This window comes from Notamacropus eugenii, chromosome 6 (assembly GCF_028372415.1).
Source record: "Notamacropus eugenii isolate mMacEug1 chromosome 6, mMacEug1.pri_v2, whole genome shotgun sequence".
NCBI classification, from domain to species: Eukaryota; Metazoa; Chordata; class Mammalia; order Diprotodontia; family Macropodidae; genus Notamacropus; species Notamacropus eugenii.
This window is the reverse complement of record NC_092877.1, coordinates 385,235,005-385,256,443: the sequence shown is the minus strand read 5'-3', so window position 1 is coordinate 385,256,443 and position 21,439 is coordinate 385,235,005. Positions and strand designations below refer to the sequence as shown.

Below are 21,439 nucleotides of genomic sequence, written 5' to 3'. Positions count from 1 at the left end.
AGAATGTGTCTCTACAGTCACTCCACTGATATAAGATGCAGAAAACATAAAAACATTGGATATTTATTTAAAAAAAAAAATCTTTGATATGGTAGGACCCAATGACACTCTTCAGCTAAGAGTAAGGTAACACCCAATTACTCAGCTAATACAGAGGTATGTAGATAACTGCTCCACAATGCATCGATTACTAAAGCCCAGCAATGTGTGGAGGGAGGGAGATAAAGGCTCACCAATATTATTTGTCCCTGCTGTGGAAAACATAGTGCACAGGGACCTAGGGAGAGAGGGTTTCCACAGAGATGAGGAAGGGTCTCATAGGATCTTTGCACAGATGATATCCTGGTGATTTCATGCATCTCTAGAACATGATGTCTCCTTAATGAGATCCATGGCTATGCAGATAAGAGCAACTTAACCATGCCTAGAGGAAAAAATGGATGAAAAATGCTGGTAGTCTAGCCCAGTGATGGCATGTCAAAGGGAAACAGGGACATTAACCCTTTGCTAGCCTATTGACTTAGAAAACCATAGATGAACATTATCTTTGTTCTCTCATATTTTTATCTATTTTATTGAATGTTTCCCAATTACATTTCATCTGGTTTCCATTTGGGAGGCCAACCACGTATTTAACACTTCTGGCTTAAACTATGACATGCCATTGGATGGACAGTCCATCAAATGACAATATCGGCAGGTCTGTTTGGGATAGGCACAACATGCGAACCACAAGTTGGGACCAAAATCAAATAGGAGCAAGATCCCTTATTGTTTTCTATTTGGAAAATTACAATGTTTTCAGTGATCCCAAGCGTGCCACCTCTTCTTTTATTTATTTATTTTTGACATGAATGTTTTCCCAGTTATGATGAGTGGTTGTGATCTTCAATCACCCCAATTTGACCCAAGGGTCAAAGTTGGGGAATGGCAAGGGGACTTTTAGGGCACAAGATGACCCCTGAACAAGGAGGAAGTAGCTGTAGGGAGGTCATAGAAGACACATATAACCCCACATGGTGGACAGGGGCAGTGAGGGCAAATGCAGACCGGAGCCACAGGGCTGAATGGGCACAAGGGTATAGAGTCCTCTGGGGACAGAGGAAGCAGAGAAGCATCTTAATTCAAGGATTATCCTAAAGAACTTTCAAAGCAGAAAGGTCAGAGTTTGCATATCTTTCTAGGCAGTTTCTTGTTTCGTTTTCAAAAATGGTGGGCATATCTTTTATAAATGACCATCCTTTCCTCCCGGGGTCCTCAGGTTTTAGCAGACAGTCTTTGCCCGCAGGCTTTTCCCACTAGGAGGTGGGGCCAGCGTGCACCTACTGGCTTGGGCTCCTTACCTTTGATCAGAGGCATTCCTATAAAACTTTGTGGGTGTCTACGCTCGGGGCTTGGTTGCTCTGACTTGACCTCATGCATACGTGTCAATTACGCCAGCTGGTTGCTACAGAGGCAGCCAAGGAAAGCGCAAAGAAGAAGTATCGGTTTTTGTCCCTCCCTGTGATTTCATCAGACTAGGAGACTCCTGTTATGCAGAAAGGCAGCAAGCTCCACCTCGGAGTTTGGGAATTATGTGGGACAGATGCAGTGACCTAGCCAGGGCCACCTCACCAGGAAGGGTCAGAGCACATGACTTCCCCACTCTTTCCATTATGTTCTGCTGTGCTTTGGGGAAAAAGCAGTAAAGATAAGCAGTGATGTGGACTCACATTTCTATGGGTCTTTAAGGTTTACAAGGGTGCCTCTTCCTGAAAAGCAGGCCACATAAGGGCTATTGTTCATATGTCACAACCAAGGGCCCTGAGGCTTAGATAGCTGTTCGCTCAAAGTCTTACAACTAGTAAGTGCTGGGATTTCATCCAGGGTCTGCCCCTGACTCCAGGCTAAGGCTTGGCCCACTGCACCCAGATTTGGCTTTAGCAGAAGATGTGCATGTGAGTTTCTGTTGGGTTTAAAGCGTTTGTCTCTAGCCTCTTTTCGTGCGAACCCAGCTTAGTGTCTCTGGAAGCTTTGTTGATAGAAAGTGCATATTCTAGCCAACTAAAGTCCTAATAAATAATCCTGGCACCCCTCAGTTTATGTCAGAGCACCCGTTATCCATCTTTGCATCACAAAGGAAAATAGTTTGATAATTTGCTTTGAATCAAAAATATTTATCATATTAAAATATGTATCATCTTCCTATGACCTTAGCAGACTCTTCCTGCAGTGACTGTGCACTGTAGGCAGTGGAGGGTAGGGTTTGTCCCAAGCCCTTCTTTTCAGGGGAGGAACATGGTTCTCCAACTGATGGCCTCTCTTAGTTTTCAGGAGGTCCACAGCTTCACCTCTGGCCCTGCTCTTCCCTGGGGCCCCCTCTGTGGAGGCATGGCCAGCTGCCACTCCCTCATCATTCTGGATGGGACCATCCAAGGAGACCCTCTGGATGTCAAGATGTTCGAAGGCACCAACTGGGTAAGGTTCTACTTTTTTTCTACATGTGGTTACTGCAAGAAAGAGTCTTCTGAAGAGAACCCACTATTTGCTCCCAGAAATGCAATGAACATCTATGGATTACCTACTGCAAGCTGTGTGCTTGGGCCTAAGCTAAGCACTAGGATATAAAATGTCCAAAATGGCACCTGGCCTGCTTTCCATGAACTGATACGCTCCTGGGGGGAGTATAGTATAAGCCAAACTATCATAGGGTGGAGTGATGGGGGGTGATGAGGCCCCCTAAAAGTTAACCTAGAGACTTCAGGAATAAGAGGATGTTTTCAGCTGGTGGGAAGAGGAGGAAAGAGCCAAAGGTGGAGGAGCCTGGGTCATCCCCTTGGATGTATATGCCCTCATAAATGTGGGTCTCTCAGAGAGGCTCAGTCAGTCAGTCAGCAAGCAAGCCTTGAGTCCTTTCCAAGCACCTTGCTAAGGAAGAGAGACACAAAGAAAGACGAAACCACCCATGAGGAGAAACTGTAATAATTACCCCATGGGACATGGCAGACCTTACCAAGACCAGCCAGCTTTACAGAGATAATGCTAAATGGAGAGTTTATTAGTAAAGTCAGGGCCTTCCAAGGAGGCAAAGAAAAGCAGAACCCATGGCCCCAGGTCCAGGTTTTCACTCCCTTGTAGCTTTATGCATATTTCCCAGGAAAGCAATGTACAGTAGGTAGAGGGTTGGACTTAAAGTCTCTAAGCCCTGGGTTCAAATCCTGCTCCCATTACTCACTTGCTATGTGACAATCTTTGTATGCCCCTGAGACTGATGTGTGCCTTAGGGCTGGCATCAGAACCAAACCAACTGAGTTATCAGGGTCAGCATGGATACAGGCTGGACACGGAGTCAGGATGACTTGGGTTTAAATCCTGCCTTAGTCACTTATAGACTAGAGAAGCCACCTAAGTTATCTGTGCCTCAGCGTCTTCATCTGTATAATTAGATGGTCAGGCTCAATGGTCTGTTAGACTCCCTCCAGCTCTAAATTTATGATCCTATGAATTTTCCCTGGGAGACTTTTCTAGATGGCCTTATCTAGGAATCTCAGTCATGTATCACAAGCCCGATAAAAGGACACTTGGCAATGCTTCTTGGGTGCATCAAATGTAAAATGAATGCGCATTGGTTCACCTCAAGAGTGCTGAATTGAGCAAGCTGGCACAGGCTTTGTGATCTGACTCAAACTGGTGGCCTCATTACCAAAGCCCCAGAGCCTGCTTAACTGAATCTCCGTCATCTGTTATCTCTCGTGGCTAATTGCATCAGCTAAATTAATGAGTGGATTCCTACAGCCTCCCCTCCTCCACGCCACAGTGGTTGCGAATTTCTGAAGCAACCTAAACATTTTCTGGCCTGGTTCTGGTCTACTGAGTCTCATGGCCCATGTGAAGATCTAACAGTATCCATAAAGGGTAACAGATTTATTGGTTAGAGGCCTCAGAAGTCTTATTTTGCAGAATAGGAAACTGAGATATCCCAAGGAGGATGAGTGGCTTGTTTGTTGCTCTAGAGCTAAAAGTGGCCTGACAGATCATCTATTCCAAAGCCCCACATTCTACAGATGGGGAAATAGAGGCTCAGAGAAAGGAAAAGATTTACTCAGGGGCATACAGGTACCATAGACAAGATTTGAACTCAGGTCTTAGGATCTGAGGTTCAGTGCTGTCTCTACCATCACTAAATTAGCTCTGCACTAAGTGGTGAGGCCAACATTTGCACCTGGGTCCCCTGGCTCCATTTTAGCAGCCTGTGCTCTTCCTTATTAACATTACCTAAGGAAAGCCCTTAAGTAGTGTGTCCACCATCAAACTAAATTGGAAATGCTTTGAAGGCTCTGAAAACTAACTGAAGAATGTCTCATGTCTTCAAACAGATCATTGAGGATTCCTCTGTGGACTTCAGTGGCTCTGGAATACCAGCTTCCAGCATAATCATTAAGCCTGGCCCTCAAGCAAGCCAAGTAAGATCTGCCTTTTCCTGATGGGGACCATATCCCTTAGAGTGGTGTGACATTTGTTGACCTGAAAACTTGGTTAAAGAAAGGCAACAGGCTAAATGCATGCATTTTATGATTTAATTAATTAAACAAATCCCCATAAAGATAACAGTTACATAGCGCTACAGAGTCAGAGGTTAATCTGACTACCTGATACAGAAATCATCTGTCTTAAATACATTTTGCCGTGAGAGAGGAACTCTCATAGTTGAACAAATCGTATATTTAGTAAGACAAGACAACAAAGTAGTGTCAGTTCAGTTTTATGATCCCAAGCTGCGTGAACTTCCTCTCTGTAGCATATGTCTCTGTGACATATGATAAGAAGGAAATCCCACTACTCTAGGGGCAAGCCTCCTGTCCTAAACAGGTCCTTGAAATAGCTGACATAGGAAAGGGTATCTTTAACAAAGTTGCAATTGAAATTACAACCCAGGACATCTGTGTTTTTCCTTATCATTAATACACCATAAAAGGGTCTCCCAAGGAAATTACTGTCAGCCCCATCTGCTTTGCTGACACATCAAAAAGGCATTCTCTAAGTCTAGTCAAGATGACAAAGGAGACTATTAGGTCCAGACTCTTCTTAATTCAAGCTTTGGCCCTTATTAAAGTCCAAAATTTATATTAAATATTATCACATTTCAATCATTCCCCTTCCCAGCCCCTAGATCCTCACTTAGCCTTCAGTTCTTGCTCCCTTAGGGGAGCCCATTTACAATGAATTTGTGATTGGATGTGCTCTTGTGGGTATGGGCTTATCATCAAGTTGTAAGATGGTCCCAAATCCTCTTTGTTTTTAGTTGTTTTCAGTTATAATGGGAGAGGGGTGTGAGTTTATGATCCTATAGTAGGACCTCAGTGGCCAAAGGGACATGAATAGCCTTATTTATTATTGTGAACTCTCTTCAAATTTATCCATTACGTAGTGTGGCTAGAAAACAGTTTGAATAAAAGAGATCTGGGGTCTTAGTGGACCAGGGGCTCAATACAAGCTCATGATAGGATGTGTTATTGTCAGACAAAAATGTTCATTGGATTTTGTGCTGCATTAAGAAAAGCAGAGCATCCAGGAATGAGGAGGCAACATCCCTCCATCCTTTGCCCCGGTCAGTGCCTATCTGGAAGGTTGTGGGCAATTCTGGGCACCATCATTTAAGAAGGACATGGATATGCTGACGAATGTCCAAAGGCAGACAATTGGGGGGTAAGGAGCCAAATGAGCATCAGTGGAAGATGTTGAACTGGAAGAAGCCTCAGGGGGATAAGGGAGCTATCCTGAAGTATTTGAAGGACTGCTATGGGGAGGGATGATGAACTTGGTCTTCCTGACTCGAGAGAGCGGGTCCAAGAGCCTAAGAGAGAAGCTGCAAAGAGGTAGATTTACCTTCACATGAGGGACTCATCCCAAAGAGGATGGGCCAGTGAGTTCCCTCTCATTTAAGGTCTTTAAGCAGAGAATAGAGAATTGCTGTCGGGAATGTTGTACACAGAATTGTTGTCCAGATCCAGACTGGACTAGGTGGCCTGGGATCTTTCTGGATCTGTGATGCTGTGACTTAACACTGCCCCTTTCTGTTACATCTCTAGACTCCAGCAAAAGCAGTTGCCATTTTGCATCAGTTTCCATTTTCTTCTGGCCTGCAGAGGATGTCAGTTATCACCCAACAGATTGGCAAAGACCACTTGGACGCATATATGAAGGGAGCCCCAGAGATGGTGGCCAGTTTTTGCAGACCAGAAACAGGTATGAAACTGCATAGTCTATGGTTTTTCTTCTTTCTAGGTCAGAAAATAAATCCCCAAAAGCAAACAAATCCAGCCTAATGAATGTAACAACAGAAGTTTAGAAGGACAGAAGCAGAATGTGGAGGTGGGCAGCTGAAGGAGCTTCAGTGTATTAGAGTTAAAGAAAACTTTACAGGGAATCCATTTTCTGGGTCAGCTCAGAGTCCTTTTGTGCTTATTCCTAGGCTGACTAATATGCACACTCCCTGAGGAAAACAGGTCCAGATTTTTAAAAGAAAATTGTCTTCATTCAAATGAGTTCATCTCAATCAAATGCCAAATTTCTATGTATTTCTACCTCTATCCTCCTTGAGTGACAACAGATTGGTGGTTGATGTTTACATAGAATTTCTGATCAAACCCAAAGATCTCTTTGCCTTTTATCCTTTTGGGAGTCTTTTTACTTCCAGTTTAATTCAATACTACGAACATTTTTAAGTGCCTACCATGTGCAAAATATTGTGCTAAGTACTGGGGAGAAAAAGTAAAAAAAAATGAAAACATTTCTGCCTTCAAGGAGGTTATTATATTCTCCTGGGAAGACACAAGATGTACATAGGGAAGTGTGTGTGTATGTGTATGTATGTGCATATGTTCATGTATGTATGTGTATATATAGACAGATAGAGATTTATATCCATCCATCCATCCATCCATCCATCCATCCATCCATCCATCCATCCATCTATCTATCTATCTATCTATCTATCTATCTATCTATCTATCTATCTATCTATCTATCTAGTGAGAATCCTCTCTCTCTCTCTGGTGTCCCCACTGATGCATTTACTTTCTTAGTCAACCAGAGGACTTCCAAGCAAGAGCCTTTAATGAACTAGCAGAAGAAGCAACAAACTAATGAAAATCACACAAAGTGGCCAAGAATGGACATTGAAGGGAAACCCATCAACTGGGGAATGGGTGAACAAGATGTGGTGTATGATTGAGATGGAATACTATTGTACTCTAAGAAATAATGAGCCGGCATATTTCAGAAAATCCTAGAAAGACTTATATGAACTGATGCAAAGGGCATTGAGCAGGACCAGGAGAACATTGTAAACAGTAACAGCAACATTGTAACAATTATCAGCCCTGAATGACTCAGCTCTTCTCAGTAATACAATGATCTAAGATAATCCCAAAGGATTAATGATGAAGCAGACTATCTGCCTCCAGAGAAAGAACTAAGGATATCTGAATACAGAGTGAAGCAGGCTATTTTCAGTTTATTTCATTTTTTTCTTTTATTCAAGCCTTCTTATACAAAATGATTAATATATGATGGAGAAGGGCAGAGGAATGCAACTTGGAGGGATGTGAAGAGCTGGCTTGACTGGTTTCTGGGAGGGGTCATCCATTGATGGGAGAAGCCCACAGGGGCAGAGGAAGCTTCCATATCTGAATTTCAGGGCTGAATCATTCTTCCAGGATGAGGAGATCTCTGGGGAATGGGGAGATGTCTGAAGGAGTGCAGCCTGGTGGGAAAGGGAGCTCACTTGTCCATTCCTATCCCCTAAACCCACGTCCCTGCATTTGTAATGCTTGTCAGCAGAAAACCTCATAATCGGGGGGCTGTATTTTAGGTGAGAGAAAATCTTTCCCCACATAAACACAAAGTACATAGAATGTAAATATAGGGTAAGTTTTCCAGAAATGAGGGAATAGAACATCCAGTAATAGCAGCTGGTATTTATACATCCCTTTAGAGTTTGCAAAGTTCTTTACAAATGTTATCATACTTACCCTTCACAAGCACCCTGGAGGGAAAAGTACTGTTGTTCCCATTTCTTCAATGAAGAAACTTAAGCTTAGATGTTATATTACCCAATTCCTATCCCATAGCTACTGTCGGAAGCAGGATTGGATGCCAGGTCTTCCTGACTCCAGGTCCAGGACTCTGGACCCTGTTATGACCCCTGACTGCCTGGGGAGGTGGGGGGGGGATCAAGGAGAAGAATCAGTAAAGGTCTTGTCTGAGAAATACTACTTAAATTTAGTCTTGAGCTAAGGAAAGTGGAAATAAGGAAGGTGAGTATTCTTGAAATTGAGAAATAGCTTATACAAAGACACAGAGGCCAGAGGATGGGGTCATTCACAGGGAACGGGGAGTTTGCCACCCTGGCTGGTCTGAAGAGTCCAAGAAGGGGATGAGCTGAAGTCAGTCTGGGAAATGATTCCATCTGGCAGACAGAGGGTTCCATATTCATCCCAGTAACCTAGGGAACCTTTCCCAGAGACCCCATCGTGCCTCCTAGATGACTGAACAGACTTTCCCTTACCATACCAATGTGGCCTGTGCTGTCGTGTCACAGTCTTCCCTTACCTTTGCCCATCAGCTTCTTCACAGGGTCTGTAGTGGCCATTTGCCATTTATTGGCTTCCTGACAAGTGTTCCCTATCCCTAAACATTGTCTCTGAAGAACACTAATAAACACAGGAATGAAAAGAAACTCTGGTACTGAAGGTGACCTCCAGTGATTTGTATGTGATGGACTCAGAGAAATCAGGCATAGAGTTTCGTGGGTCCCGCCCCCCTCCCACAATCAGATGTTTGATACCATATAGAACCAAAAATCTAACCACAGAACGTACTCCATTTTCACATTTCATCATGTTTTGATCTCAGGTAAGGGCAACCAGTTTACTTTCTTCCTTGGTAAACCCAACAGATATATTTTGCAATGTACTTCATTTCCCAGAGTCAGTCTCTCTCTCTCTCTCTCTCTCTCTCTCTCTCTCTCTCTCTCTGTCTTTCTTTCTTTCTCTCTCTCCCTCACTCTCTTTTCTTCCCTCCCCTCCTTCCCTCCTTCCCTCCTTCCCTCCTTCCCTCCTTCCTTCCTTCCTTCCTTCCTTCCTTCCTTCCTTCCTTCCTTCCTTCCTTCCCTCCTTCCCTCCTTCCTTCCTTCCTTCCTTCCTTCCTTCCTTCCTTCCTTCCTTCCTTCCTTCCTTCCTTCCTTCCTTCCTTCCTTCCTTTCTTCCTTCTTTCCTTCCTTTCTTCCTTTCTTCCTTCCTCATATCCTCTTCCTTCGGTATCTCAATTTAACTAAACACTATAAATATTTACTGAGCCCTACTGTGTACCAGGTACTCTGCCAGGTAGTAGGACTACAAAACAAAAATGCAACCATTCCTGTGCATCACTAATAGTTGTTTTATACTTCTGAACTGCTGCAGCTGGCTGAGATCTCCAGCTGTAATCATTGTCTCATGGACAGATCTATTGAAGTTCTCAGGGGTCAAGAATGATCCCACCAGGTAAAACATCAGCTACCTGCCTAGGTGTGACCCATGGAGTTTTCAATGAGACCTGGAGCTCACCATTTCCTTCTCTCCCAACAGTTCCCCCAAATTTCAAGACGGAGCTGAAGCAATACACCACACAAGGTTTCCGGGTCATTGCCCTGGCTCACAAATCTCTAAAGGCAGGGAAGCACGCAGAGGTGGGCACTTATGCCAGGTAAACACTGCAGCCAGGGTCCTTGTAAGGTCTGATGTTCTCTATTGGTATATGGTGGTATGGACATGCGCTGAACGACCATAGGATTTTAGAGTTTCCAGGGACATTGGTAGTCATCTAGTATGACCCACCCAGGAAAGACATATCCAGAGAGGGCATGTGACTTCCCCACCATCACACAGACACTAGGCTACCCCACCCTCCCAGGGGCAGCTAAGCTTCCCTTAAAGGCCAGTGTCTGTGCCTCAGCTCCTGGAGCATTGTAGACACTGGTACTTACTTATTGAATTGAATTCTATTTTCACTTGCAGAAATGAAATACCCAAAGGGTGAAGCTTGGGCACTTTAAAAACAGTATTTTCCATAAGCCCCTTGGTTTTGCAGAACCCTGGCGCCAAGGCCATAGCTCTCCTGAGCCTGAGCAGCACCTCATCTTCCCCTTGAGTCTTGCATGGAAAAGGGTCAAAGTCCTTTTTTACTGGAAGTCGTGGAGTGGATTCTCTGGCAGAGAATCCTCCTTGTTTGTTGTTGTTCAGCGCTTTATGTGGCTGTTTAGCTCAATGTATCTATGACCTTGCCCTATGGCCTTCATGGTGCTCTTACCCAAATCTTATATTCTTTTTGCTACCAAGGTATCTTATTCCAGTCACTGAGAAGACTAGAGCAACAAGTGATGGTGATGGCTCCATCTTGTGACTCAATTCTGGAGCAAGCTCAGTTCCCTTTATGTTCAATTATGGGTCTAGTCCAATTTCTGTCCTGGGAGAAAAGTTTACTCAATTATGGAAATTGAAAGAAAACTTTACTACATTGTTCGAACCCAGCCCTGGGTGACTGGGAAGCTGGACCACCCCTACCTGCTGCTTAGAGACCCTTAACCAATGGGTTATGCTGACCAGAAACCAGGTCAGCTCCAAAGATTGATCCAAGTTTTCTCACAACTATATATTTCAAGCAATCCTTACATTTCATCAGAAAAATGACCCCGTTCTGATGAATCCTTTATTGTTTCTATGTTCTTTTGTTTGTTTATAGACACTTATGAAGAACAGGACACCTCTTTTTCTGAATTCATGGAATTGTATCTATTCATTCTCCCCCTCCCAACTTGGAAAGCCCCAAATCTTTCCTCTAATTAGAAATCAGATTATCTAATTTTGTATTCTGATGAATTGTTTCCTTTTAATGAATTGGTCTTATTTAAGTAATTATTTTTAATGTATAAAAGTTCGTCTCCTCCTATATTCAGGGTCCAGGGCCAAAGTCAAGGAAGGTCAATGGTCCCGATCGATTGGACAATTGTCATGCATTGTTTAAAAAATCAAAATGCTTGGAAACATAGACCTTTGTTTCCTCAGTCATTTCATCTTTCACCATGGGTCCCTTTTAAATATCATTTTTCTTTTCCACCGAAAGGGAGGAAGTTGAATCAGAGTTAACATTTCTAGGCCTTCTAATCATGGAAAATCGCATAAAAAAAGAGACCAAGCCAGTGTTGAGAGAGCTAAGCAGTGCTCGGATCCGGACAGTCATGATCACAGGTAAGTGCCCTTGAAAAATTCAAGAGTCAGACTCTAATGAGGGCCCAACAAAGTGCTACTAAGTGACTGAGTCTCTGAGAATGGATCAATTTGGTCAAACTTTTCTGCTGTGTAGTCAGTCCCTGTGCTAGGCTTGTCAGTCAGCTGATAAGCATCTAGTAAGCATCCAGGACTATGCTGAGCACTAGGGATGCCAGTGAAGGTGAAAACATGATCTCTGCCTTTAGAAAGCTCAACTTCCCATGGGTAGGGTGGTGCTTGGTATGGATACAAACATAGAAGCAAACTGCCCTTGTCCTGGGGAAGCTTACATTTTATTGGCTTCTACAACATGTACATGCTTAAGGGTTACGATTGATCCGAATTGAATGCAAAGTGATTCAATCAGGGGAAGGGGCTGCTGTCCTGATAGGGTCAGGAAAATTTTCATGTAAGAGGTGGCCCCTAAGCTGGTCTTGGAAACAAAGATAGCATCTGGGTTCTGAAGAACCTGGGTTGTGAAGGCACCGAATCAGCTGCAGGGAATGTGGCTCCTAGTGGTGGCTTTGACATCTGGGAGTCCAGGTTTGCTTGGCTCGTGTTTATTAGATCATGTATCTCCTGGATGGTGGTGTCAGAGTCATTACCTCCAAGCAGCCCCCAAACCTCCTTGAACAGATTAGAATGTCACTGGAAAATATTTAGTAAAGTACATGAAAATACAATTTCAACAGATAATGTTGATTTGTGGTTTCCTAGGTCATTGCGTGGCCCAAAGAGATCAGGTTTCATGTGAGTTGGACACTCCTGCTCTAGGGAACATTTAGGCCCCCAGACATCATTAATAAACTAGTGCAATGCTAGTAGAGTCCTATAGAGGGGGCCACAGAACTGCCATCTGGACAATAGGCTCCCTGCTGCCTGGGCTGTGAGCAGCCTCATTAAGGCTCTCCTCCCCATCCCCCACCACAGCTCCCTGGTCACCTGCAGGGCCTCTGCAGAGGGTACTGACAAGCAGATTTGGTGGCCAAGACCTCTTCCTGTTCCCTGGGTCCCCCCTAAGAGGGCCATCTTCTGCCAACATTTCATGTTTGGAGGTTCCTGAGTCACTTGGTCCTGGGAGCCCTTCTAGAGTAACCGTAGCCCTCCCCTCCACAGCCTTCCTGCTCGATCGGGGGATCACCAAGGCTGGTGTTTGCCTAGATTTAGTAAAACATTGGTAAAGTTGCTTGTGCTGTTCTTGTGGATTAGATGGAAAAGTATGGACTGCTAGCAAATACTCCATTATGGGGTCTCAGAGAGAGGTGAACTGTTGAACATCCTGTGTTTGGCCCCAACTCATATAGAAGTCTCTAGTGGAGGGTTCTGAATATCTGGGCACTTTAACACTCTTATCTCCCTCTTCTGGACACCTGGCAAGCACGATTAGTCTTTGGGAAAGAGAGCTGTTGGGGATCAGCTTAGGTGGGGCTTGTTCCAGCTTTGGCTGGATTTGACAGCCACTTTGGCTTGACCAGATCTGAGATTTGAGGATTCTGTGACTTGTCCTCTGAGGATGGAACAAGGTCTAATGCTTAAGGTTCCCAGTCCTAATCTCATTTCTTTGTATCTGCTGCTGAATTAAGCACGAGCTGGAGCTGCTGGGTAATAGGGGCTGGTGGCAGCTTTGTATCCTCTGCTTCTTTCTGTCCTTGCCCTGGAATTTCCATTTCAGGGCCATGCCTGGCAGGTCATCACTTCTGTGGCAGTCTCACATTGTCCCGAGTAGCTACAGTTTGACTTCAGGATCATAGATGCCACGTGGGAAGGGTCCCTAGAGGTTGCCCATTTAGTGACCCCCTCATTTTCAGAGCAGGAAAGTGAGACCCCAAGAGGTGGCATGGGTAGTCCAAGGTTGCACAGGTAGCTTTTCTAGGCTGTCTGCATTGAGGGCTGGAGGGCCAGGATGACAATATGACATCAGAGGGTCTCAGTTTTCTTCCTTTTGCCTAAAACTCAAGATGTATTGGCTGATTTTATGTTGTCTGTCTTATAAGTTCTCTGCCTTCTGCTAGTTAGGTGGAAAAGGACTGCACATATCATGAGCCATCAAACTAAGGCTGCCCTGTTTTCTCTCCCCCTCCCATTCTTCCTTCCCTCCCTCATCTTTGTGTGCATTGACTAATGGAGGTTAGAAGCCAAGTGCCCACAGTGAGCTGATCATGACTGACGATGCGAAGCCAGAGGAGCATGTGAGGGGGTAGCAGATAGTATGGTACAAAGAGGGAGTGGATTTGAGTCAAAAGACCTGGGTTCAAATCCTGCCCTTGACCCTTGACATAAAAATGAAGCAAAACACCTCTTCCACCCTGCACCTCAGTTTTCTGATCTGTAAAATGAATCACTTTGCATGCTTTTACCTCTGTTGGCTTTAAATCACTAATCTCACACTGTCTAGAAACCAGTTCTGTTCTGAGGTCTGACCAAGGTGCATGCCCCCAAGCCAATTATATAAATAAATGATGGGGAACACCTGATGATAGAATGGGGCACTGGAAATGTAAATTTCTTGAGAGCAGGTGTTGTCTTTTGCCTTTTTTGTATTCCCAGAATTTAGCACAGTTCCTGTCATACAGTAGGTGCTAAATAAATGTATATTGATTGATTGATGGGATCTGGGAAGGTCTTTCCCCCAACCACCCATGTGGCTGCAAAAGAGAGTGAAGTGACTTATCCAGTGTCTTACAGGGAGCAGGAGCATTTGGTCCTAGAGCTGCCCTTTCCTCACTCTGCCAATCAAGGTGCCCTTCCACAGTTTGTAAACAGCTGGGAGCTCCCTGACTTGCGGGTTGCTGAGTGATGAGCATGCAACATACAATGACTGTCTCCTTAGGGGTGATCCGGGAAAGAAGTCCCCAGAAATGTGAGAGGGACCTTCAAGGTCATCTCATCTAAAGTCTCATTTTACAGATAAGGAGACTGTGGCCAAGAGAAGTTAAGTCAACTTGCCCAGGGTCACATGAGTAGTAAGGTGCAGAGTAAGGATTGTAACCCAAGTCTAGGTTCAGTGTTTTCTTTCCCCTGTGCCACAGTGAAGTCCTCATGTACTGACCAGTCATTCTGACCCACCAAAATTCAGATTACCTTCCAATTGTCCAGAATATGTGTATTGTGTAAAGCAAGACACATTTGCCTATAGAGCATACTAGGAAAAAGCAGTGACTTTGGAACTTGAGCCAGGTCTAGGCTTGACTCCCAGCTCAGTCACTCACTACCTGAGGCACTGCAAACAGGCCACTTTTCCTCATGTTCCCTCATGTATAAAATGAAGGAGCCAGACTGGATGGTCCCTAAGGTTCCTTCTAGGACAGCTAGGTGGCACAATGGATAGAGTGCTAGCTTTGGAGTCAGGAGTTCCAAGTTCCAAATACAGCCTCAGATCTTTACTAACTGTGTGTCCATGGGCAAGTTACTTAACCCCGTGTGCCTCAATTTCCTCATCTGTAAAATGAGCTGGAAAAGAAAATTGGCAAAGCACTCCAGGATCTCTGCCAAGAACAGCTTAAAATGGGGACAACAAGGTCCCTTCTAGTCCTGATTCTGTGCATACAGAAAATTATCAAATGTTTTCTGAAGATGGGAAGCATTTAAACTTACTCAACAAACATTTGTGAAATGGCCCCTATTCATCCCACAACACTTGGGACACAGAGAATACAGTGGTGAGGATGGAACAGTCCCCACCCTCCAGGAGCTCCCATTGTCCTGAGTGGAGACATAGAATGTACAAAGATAGAATGTAGACAACTAGCAGATACAGAGTGAGGTCAGAGGAGGAAGGCTGCTAACCACTGAAAAGGTTTGAAAAGCTTTCCTCAGGATGTAATCCTGGAAGGGACATGGGGAGCCAAGCTGAGCAGTGAGGGAAGTTACCTAAGAGGGGATAGAGCCACTTGTCTCTGTATTTGAGCAGAAGAGACTCTGACTATCAGACTCTGACCATGTGCAGAGGGAGCTTTTGTGAGCCTGGTCTCCAGCAACAGAGCTCCCTCCTCTCCACCAGGGTCCTGACCCAAGGATTTCCAGGAGGAAAGAATAGTTGGAATCTGTTGTCATGTATAAAATAAGGAACATCAATTTTCTTTTTCTTTTTTGATCCAGGGGACAACCTTCAGACCGCCATTACAGTTGCAAAAAATTCTGAAATGATTCCTCAGGGTAATAAGGTGATCCTTGTTGAGGCCAATGAACCAGAAGGATTCTCTCCTGCATCTGTGACCTGGCAGTTATTAGAGGACACAGAGGAAAGGCACAGAAATAAGGTGTGCCTGTCTGAAAGCCTGGGCCACTGTAAGGTGGAGAGGAGGGGAAGCAGTGCGGTGGTCATAGGCATGGAAGAGCTTCCTTGGGACCACAGTGTTAAGAACAGACACTAATAGTTCCTCCCATCATACATACAAGGATACTGAGGCATGAGCAGAAGGTCATTCATGCAGTAAGAAATAGGTCTAGGATCCTAATGCAGGTCCTTGGATTCCAAAACCAAGGCTCTTTCCATGGCCGTACATGGCCTCTATTTCAACTGAATCCAGTTTGGCAGCACCATGGACAGAGTTCTGTTCTAGGGACTATTGACGTGAACAGGTCACCATGAAGATGAAAATGAGAAGAAATGATCATTCTTGTTCCTAATCTGTTCTAGGGCTTGCACAGTGCTTTACATACGTAATCTCAGGAAAGAAAGACTGCTCTAAAGGAGCTTCAGGGCTCTGCTGCTGGGGATCCTTCCTTATTATGCCCCCCTTCCCCAGCAAGCCGCCATCATAGCCATAGCTACTGTTTGTGCAGGTCTTACATCTGGATCTGAAAGGGATCTCCCATGCCATCTGGTCTAATCCCTTCATTTTACAGATGGGGAGACTGAGGCCCAGAGCACTCAAATCATTTCCCCAACATCACACAGGCGAGCCAGGTAGTCAATGGCACAGGCGGAATTCAAACTCTGATATATCTATTGCCTCCTTAATGGTCTGTCTAGAGAATTTTGCTGCGTAAACTACTTTAATCCCATGTTTACAAAAGCAGCCAATCCCAGAGCCAGCAAGCTTTTCAGTTTGTCAATCAATAATTATTTATTAAGCACCTTCTATGTGCCAGGCATTCCACTAAGTGCTTTCACTAAGCCTTCCATCCATAGTGAGTTTTCTCCTCCTAACAGCCCTGTGACGCAAACAGGACAGGCGTCATTGTCCTCAATTTATACATGAGAAAATGCAAGCCAAGAGCTGTTATGTGGTTGACTCAATGTCATACCATTAATGCCTGTGCTTGGCTCAGCCTCTGTCTTCTGAACCTCAGTCCATGCTTTCTCTACCATATTAGGGAGTATATGGATCATGGGCAGCCTGGTTCAGGCCAAGTCAGCCCGCATGTCTGCAGACAACAAACTCCTTGGGCATCTTCCTTGGGTGGGCAGAGGAAAGGAAGGCAGAAAAATATCAGCTTTGGGCATGACAGAGAAGGAAGGTACCTACACAGCCTGCAGTTCTACTGCTGGAGACTTTTCATTAAAATGCAAGTGCTCCTGAGAGGACAAATTGAATCTTCTCCCTCAGAGAGCAGCAATCTGGCAACTATGCCAGCTTTTTCACTCAGACTTCTACTGATGGTCAAAAGATGCCTAATTATAAGCTTTCAAAACCAAGGCATTATTGTGTCTCGTGTTGGGCCTTGAGCCCCACAATGTGAATTTACTTTATTAGGGCTTTTCCTTCCTGAAAGTCAACTGGCATCTGGAAAGAAGGAGGCATGGGGTGGGTAAATTTCAAAAGTTGGACTGGTAGACAGGGAAGCCTCCCTGGGATAGAGCCATAGGGGGCTCTGGGCACTAGGGGGCATTGGGAACACCCTGGGTGGTGGTGTTGGGATAAAAGAAAATGGAGTAGAAAGGGAGATGAGATGGTAAGAGAGGCAAATACTGCCTGTTTCACACCCAAAAACTCAACACATTGCATCTTGGATTTTAGGAGATCTGCCTCCCCATCCAAGATGCCTCCTTCTCTGAGGGGCGGGCAGGGGATGGTTACCACTTTGCCATGAGTGGGAAATCTTACCAAGTGATCACCCAGCATTTCAGCAATTTGCTTCCCAAAGTAAGTGAAGAATCAAAGTTTCCTTTTGTCACTGGGTAGGGGGGCTATGGCTAGCCCACACAGGGGCTGTGTTTCCTCTAATTCTTCTCATCTCCAGTTCCTTTAACTCATATTTTCGGGACAGTTCCTCTGAGTGTTCCATCTCTACCCTTCATGGAGAAAGAGACTTCCAGGGAATGCCAGGGATGTGGTCTGGGTGAAGGGGTGTGGACCTGGACCTCCCATAAGGTTGTCAACCATGAGTCCTCCAGGAAATCATTGACAGAGACTTACTCTAACACTTGATGTTTGAGGAAGTTGAGGCCCAGATATTAAAGCAGTGACCCCAGGGCCCAAAGGGAATAAATGGGAGAGCCAGGATGTGAATCCAGATCCTTTATTCCAAACTTAGCACTCCCCACACTGAAATACCCCTTCCTTCCTTCTTCATGTTTGGGTCACGTCTTAGAGCCAGGAGAAGGCCTCACCTCCCACCCCTGCCTCCATTCAGGCCCAATCTCATCCTCTCCATGTCTTGTTTCAAAGCATGGCATGTAGTCCTGGGATTTGAGTCCCTGGGAGACAAGTGGTGCCCAGGCAGAGTGAGCTGGCCATCTGGATATGGTGTCTGATGCGTCCTGGCACCTCGTACATCCTGCCCACAGAGAGCCAGGCTTGTGAAGTCATGAGCACAGAGCTGAGAAAATGCATCGATGCCAAGTGGTTTCTTAAGCATCTTGTCCTGCTTCTCTAGGCTGTTTTTTTTTGATGGATTAATGCTAGAGAAGTAATATGTGTATGTGTATATATATATATATATATATATATATATATATATATATATATATATATATATATATATATATATATATATATATATATATATATATATAATGGATAGGGTGCATGATGCACAAAATCCTGGGATTATAGTGCCAGTGCATTTGGCTAAATATTAAAGTCCAAGATCTCTTTGTTCTCACATTCCTCCAGCTCCCAACATTCTGAGGAGTGACCGACCTGTCAGCTGGGTTGGGGAATGCATTCAAAAGGGAGCCAGCGAGTCATATGTCCAACTTTTTTTTTAAATGATTTTTATTGTTTCTCCTTTCTCATCTCCTTTTTCTGGTGTTTTTCACGGCAGATCCTGGTGAATGGAGCGATTTTTGCCAGGATGTCTCCTGGGCAGAAATCAAGTCTTGTGGAAGAATTCCAGAAGCTAAAGTATGTCCTTTTATGCAAACTTATTTTAGTTTTCACCATTCACCTCCAAAAGATTTTGAGTTCCAAATTTTCTCCCCCTCCCTCCCCTCTACCTACCCTAAGATGATATGCCATCCGATACAGGCTCTACATGTATATTCCTATTAAACATACTTTCACGAGAGAGAGAGAGAGAGAGAGAGAGAGAGAGAGAGAGAGAGAGAGAGAGAGAGAGAGAGAGAGAGAATCTGCTTCCATCTGCATTCAGACTTCACAGTCCTTTCTCTGGATGTTAATAGCATTTTCCACTATGAGTCTTTTGGAGTTGTCTTAGATTCTTGCACTGCTGAGAAGAGCCAAGTCTATCAGAGTCAGTCCTCATACACTGTGGCTGTTATTGTGCACAGTGCTCTCCTGGTTCTGCTCATTTGCTCAGCATCAGTTCATTTAAGTTAAAGTTTGTTCTTTGCCATACATGAAGTGTTTTTTCTCTAGCCTTCCAAGATTTTTAGTAAAGGTCATACCCAGGCTTGAAGGGAGAGTGGGATGGCTTATGTGTTATTTAAATAAGGGAAATAAAGGCTTGGGATGAGCCATCAATATTCCGGCAATAAGCATTGGTTATTATATATTGATAATATATAATATACATTATATAGAGCCTACTATGTTCCAGGCACCGTGTTAAGAACGGAAGATACAAAGAAAGGCAAAAGTCAGTCCCTGCCCTTGAGGAGTTCCCAGTCTAACAGGGAGACAATCCACAAACAGCTCCGTACAGACAAGATATAGGGGGGATGAATCAGAGAGAAGCCACAGATGGAAGGCACAGGCAATAAAGGAATCAGGCAAGGCCTCCTGGAGACCAGTGGGGACTCAAAAGAAGTCAGGGAAGCCAGGACTTGGAAAGGAGGAGAGAGAAGACTCCAGGCAGGGCCATAGCCCAGAGCCTGGAGACAGAGTCTGGTGTGAGGCATGTGAGGTGGGGGTGGGGAGACCAAACAGGAGTCTAGACCTGTTCTCTTCCCTCTCCTCCTTCTACTTTCCCTCCTCCTTCTCTTTCTCCTTTTTCTCCCTCCTCCTCCTTCTCCTCCTCTTCCTCTCACTCCTACTCTTTCTTCATCATCAACGCTATAACCGTCACCTTCATCCTCCACAAACACATAAGTGTTACTGTGTGCTACACATTTGTTCAGCACTGGACAAGGGTTGCAAAAGAAGGCAGAACAGTGGTCTCCGTTTACTTTATTGTTGTGATGACTAGTGGAATTCTAGGAGGCTGAAGCATTTCTGCATTATTGGTTTCTCTCTTAATAGTGGATCCTTGTCTCTCCGAGTAGATGTGAGCTGGCTGCAGTCTTGGGTTCTCAGAGCAGCTTCATGAAGTATTCTGATGGTGGTTCATCATCAGATGCTTCAGAGATGTGTACACACGTGTGCATGTGTGTGCACTGTGTGCATGTGTGTAGGGTGTTCTGTTTTCTTAGTTGTTTCTAAGATTTTCATCACCAATATATCACATGAAAGTCACAGTATTTGTCAACAAACAAACCCTCAAACTGTGTTTGCTTCATGAGGCTAAGCTGGAGAAACTCTGGTTGTGGGATCCTCCAAAGTGTTTGGCATGAAAGTGGCAAAGGTCACATGGTGGAACTCTTCTCGAAGGATTTCTTCCTCTGTACAATGAGGGATTAGACTTCCTCAAAGTTCTAGGTCTAGAACCCCATGAGGACCTCTGTGGAAGTCTCTGGAGGTATCCCTGGGCTGAGGAGCCTAGAGTAAGATAACCCAGAGGGAGACAGGGCAGGATCCTCTGATCTTTTATGTCCCATAGCTTAGACATATATGCCAGGGACATGTGTGCCCGGCGTGATGGAGACAACTCAAGGGAAGAGCTGAATTTTTTCATGTCCTTTATCTTCCAGTTACTTTGTTGGCATGTGTGGTGATGGAGCGAATGACTGTGGGGTGAGTAGAAATTCCTGTTGTGTCATTCAATGTCCAAGCTCTGCTGGGAGGCAAACACAGTCTGCCTCCTCCTCTGCTCTGAGCCAGGCTTTCATTCTTCTCATCCTCATTAACATTAAATTCGAGTTTGGGCAAGAGGCAGAGAGGCTGCAAGCCAGCCTGCTGTCCTCCCCATCCCCACCTCTGCTGCCATGCCAAACTTACTGAAGGAGCCTTAAAGGCCACATCATCCAACCCTTCATTCCACAGAGGAGGAAGAAGATGCCAAGAGGGGAGAGGGGGTTGTTCAAGAGCACTTAACTGCTAAGTGTCAGAGCCATGACTCAAAAGCCTGCTCTGATGTGGAGCCCAGTGCCCTTCCTATGACTCTGTATGCTGAAAGCAGTAGTTCTTACCTCATGGTCCCCAGAATCCTGGGGAGCAGGGGCCTTGGATTCATTGCCACGGGTCCATGAATTCATTTCTGTATCACATGTTGCTGTTTGTAAATTTTATTTAGCTCCACCAAAATTTGCGGTGTGACTGGGTAACAAGCCAGTAAAGAGTTTGTCCATTGACTAAAGGAATGGCACTACTCCCACAGACATCCAATACTATTCCTTTAAATATCAAGAAGTGGTGTTGTGATGGAGACAATACTGGATGAGAGAAAGTGACCATGAATTCAGTGTCTCTTTAAATAAGCTTGTATTGGGTGGAAGTGGGGAAAGATCATTATTACAAGTCCCATCTCTGAGACTCACTACATGAGGAAGCTTGGGGGTAATTATTTAACCTCCCTGATCCTCAGCTTCATCATCCATACAATCAGGAACTTGGATTGAACAGCCATTGGTGTCCCTCATAGCCCTAGATCTAAGATCCTTGCTTGGCATTCAGAAGGACCTGAGAGGATAACCTTGATCACATGGC

The 21,439-nt window shown here is 44.7% G+C and overlaps 1 protein-coding gene across 1 annotated transcript in view; it reads left to right on the top strand.

The window, feature by feature from the left end:
• Positions 1–21,439, top strand: part of ATP13A5 (ATPase 13A5) — a 108,012-nt gene that overhangs the window by 56,185 nt on the left and 30,388 nt on the right. The window contains exons 14-22 of the mRNA XM_072618875.1: positions 2,307–2,457; positions 4,356–4,442; positions 6,069–6,225; positions 9,609–9,726; positions 11,143–11,267; positions 15,387–15,547; positions 17,252–17,377; positions 18,501–18,580; positions 20,485–20,527. Coding sequence (XP_072474976.1) covers positions 2,307–2,457; positions 4,356–4,442; positions 6,069–6,225; positions 9,609–9,726; positions 11,143–11,267; positions 15,387–15,547; positions 17,252–17,377; positions 18,501–18,580; positions 20,485–20,527 — 1,048 coding nt within the window. The remainder of the gene's footprint in view (positions 1–2,306; positions 2,458–4,355; positions 4,443–6,068; positions 6,226–9,608; positions 9,727–11,142; positions 11,268–15,386; positions 15,548–17,251; positions 17,378–18,500; positions 18,581–20,484; positions 20,528–21,439) is intronic.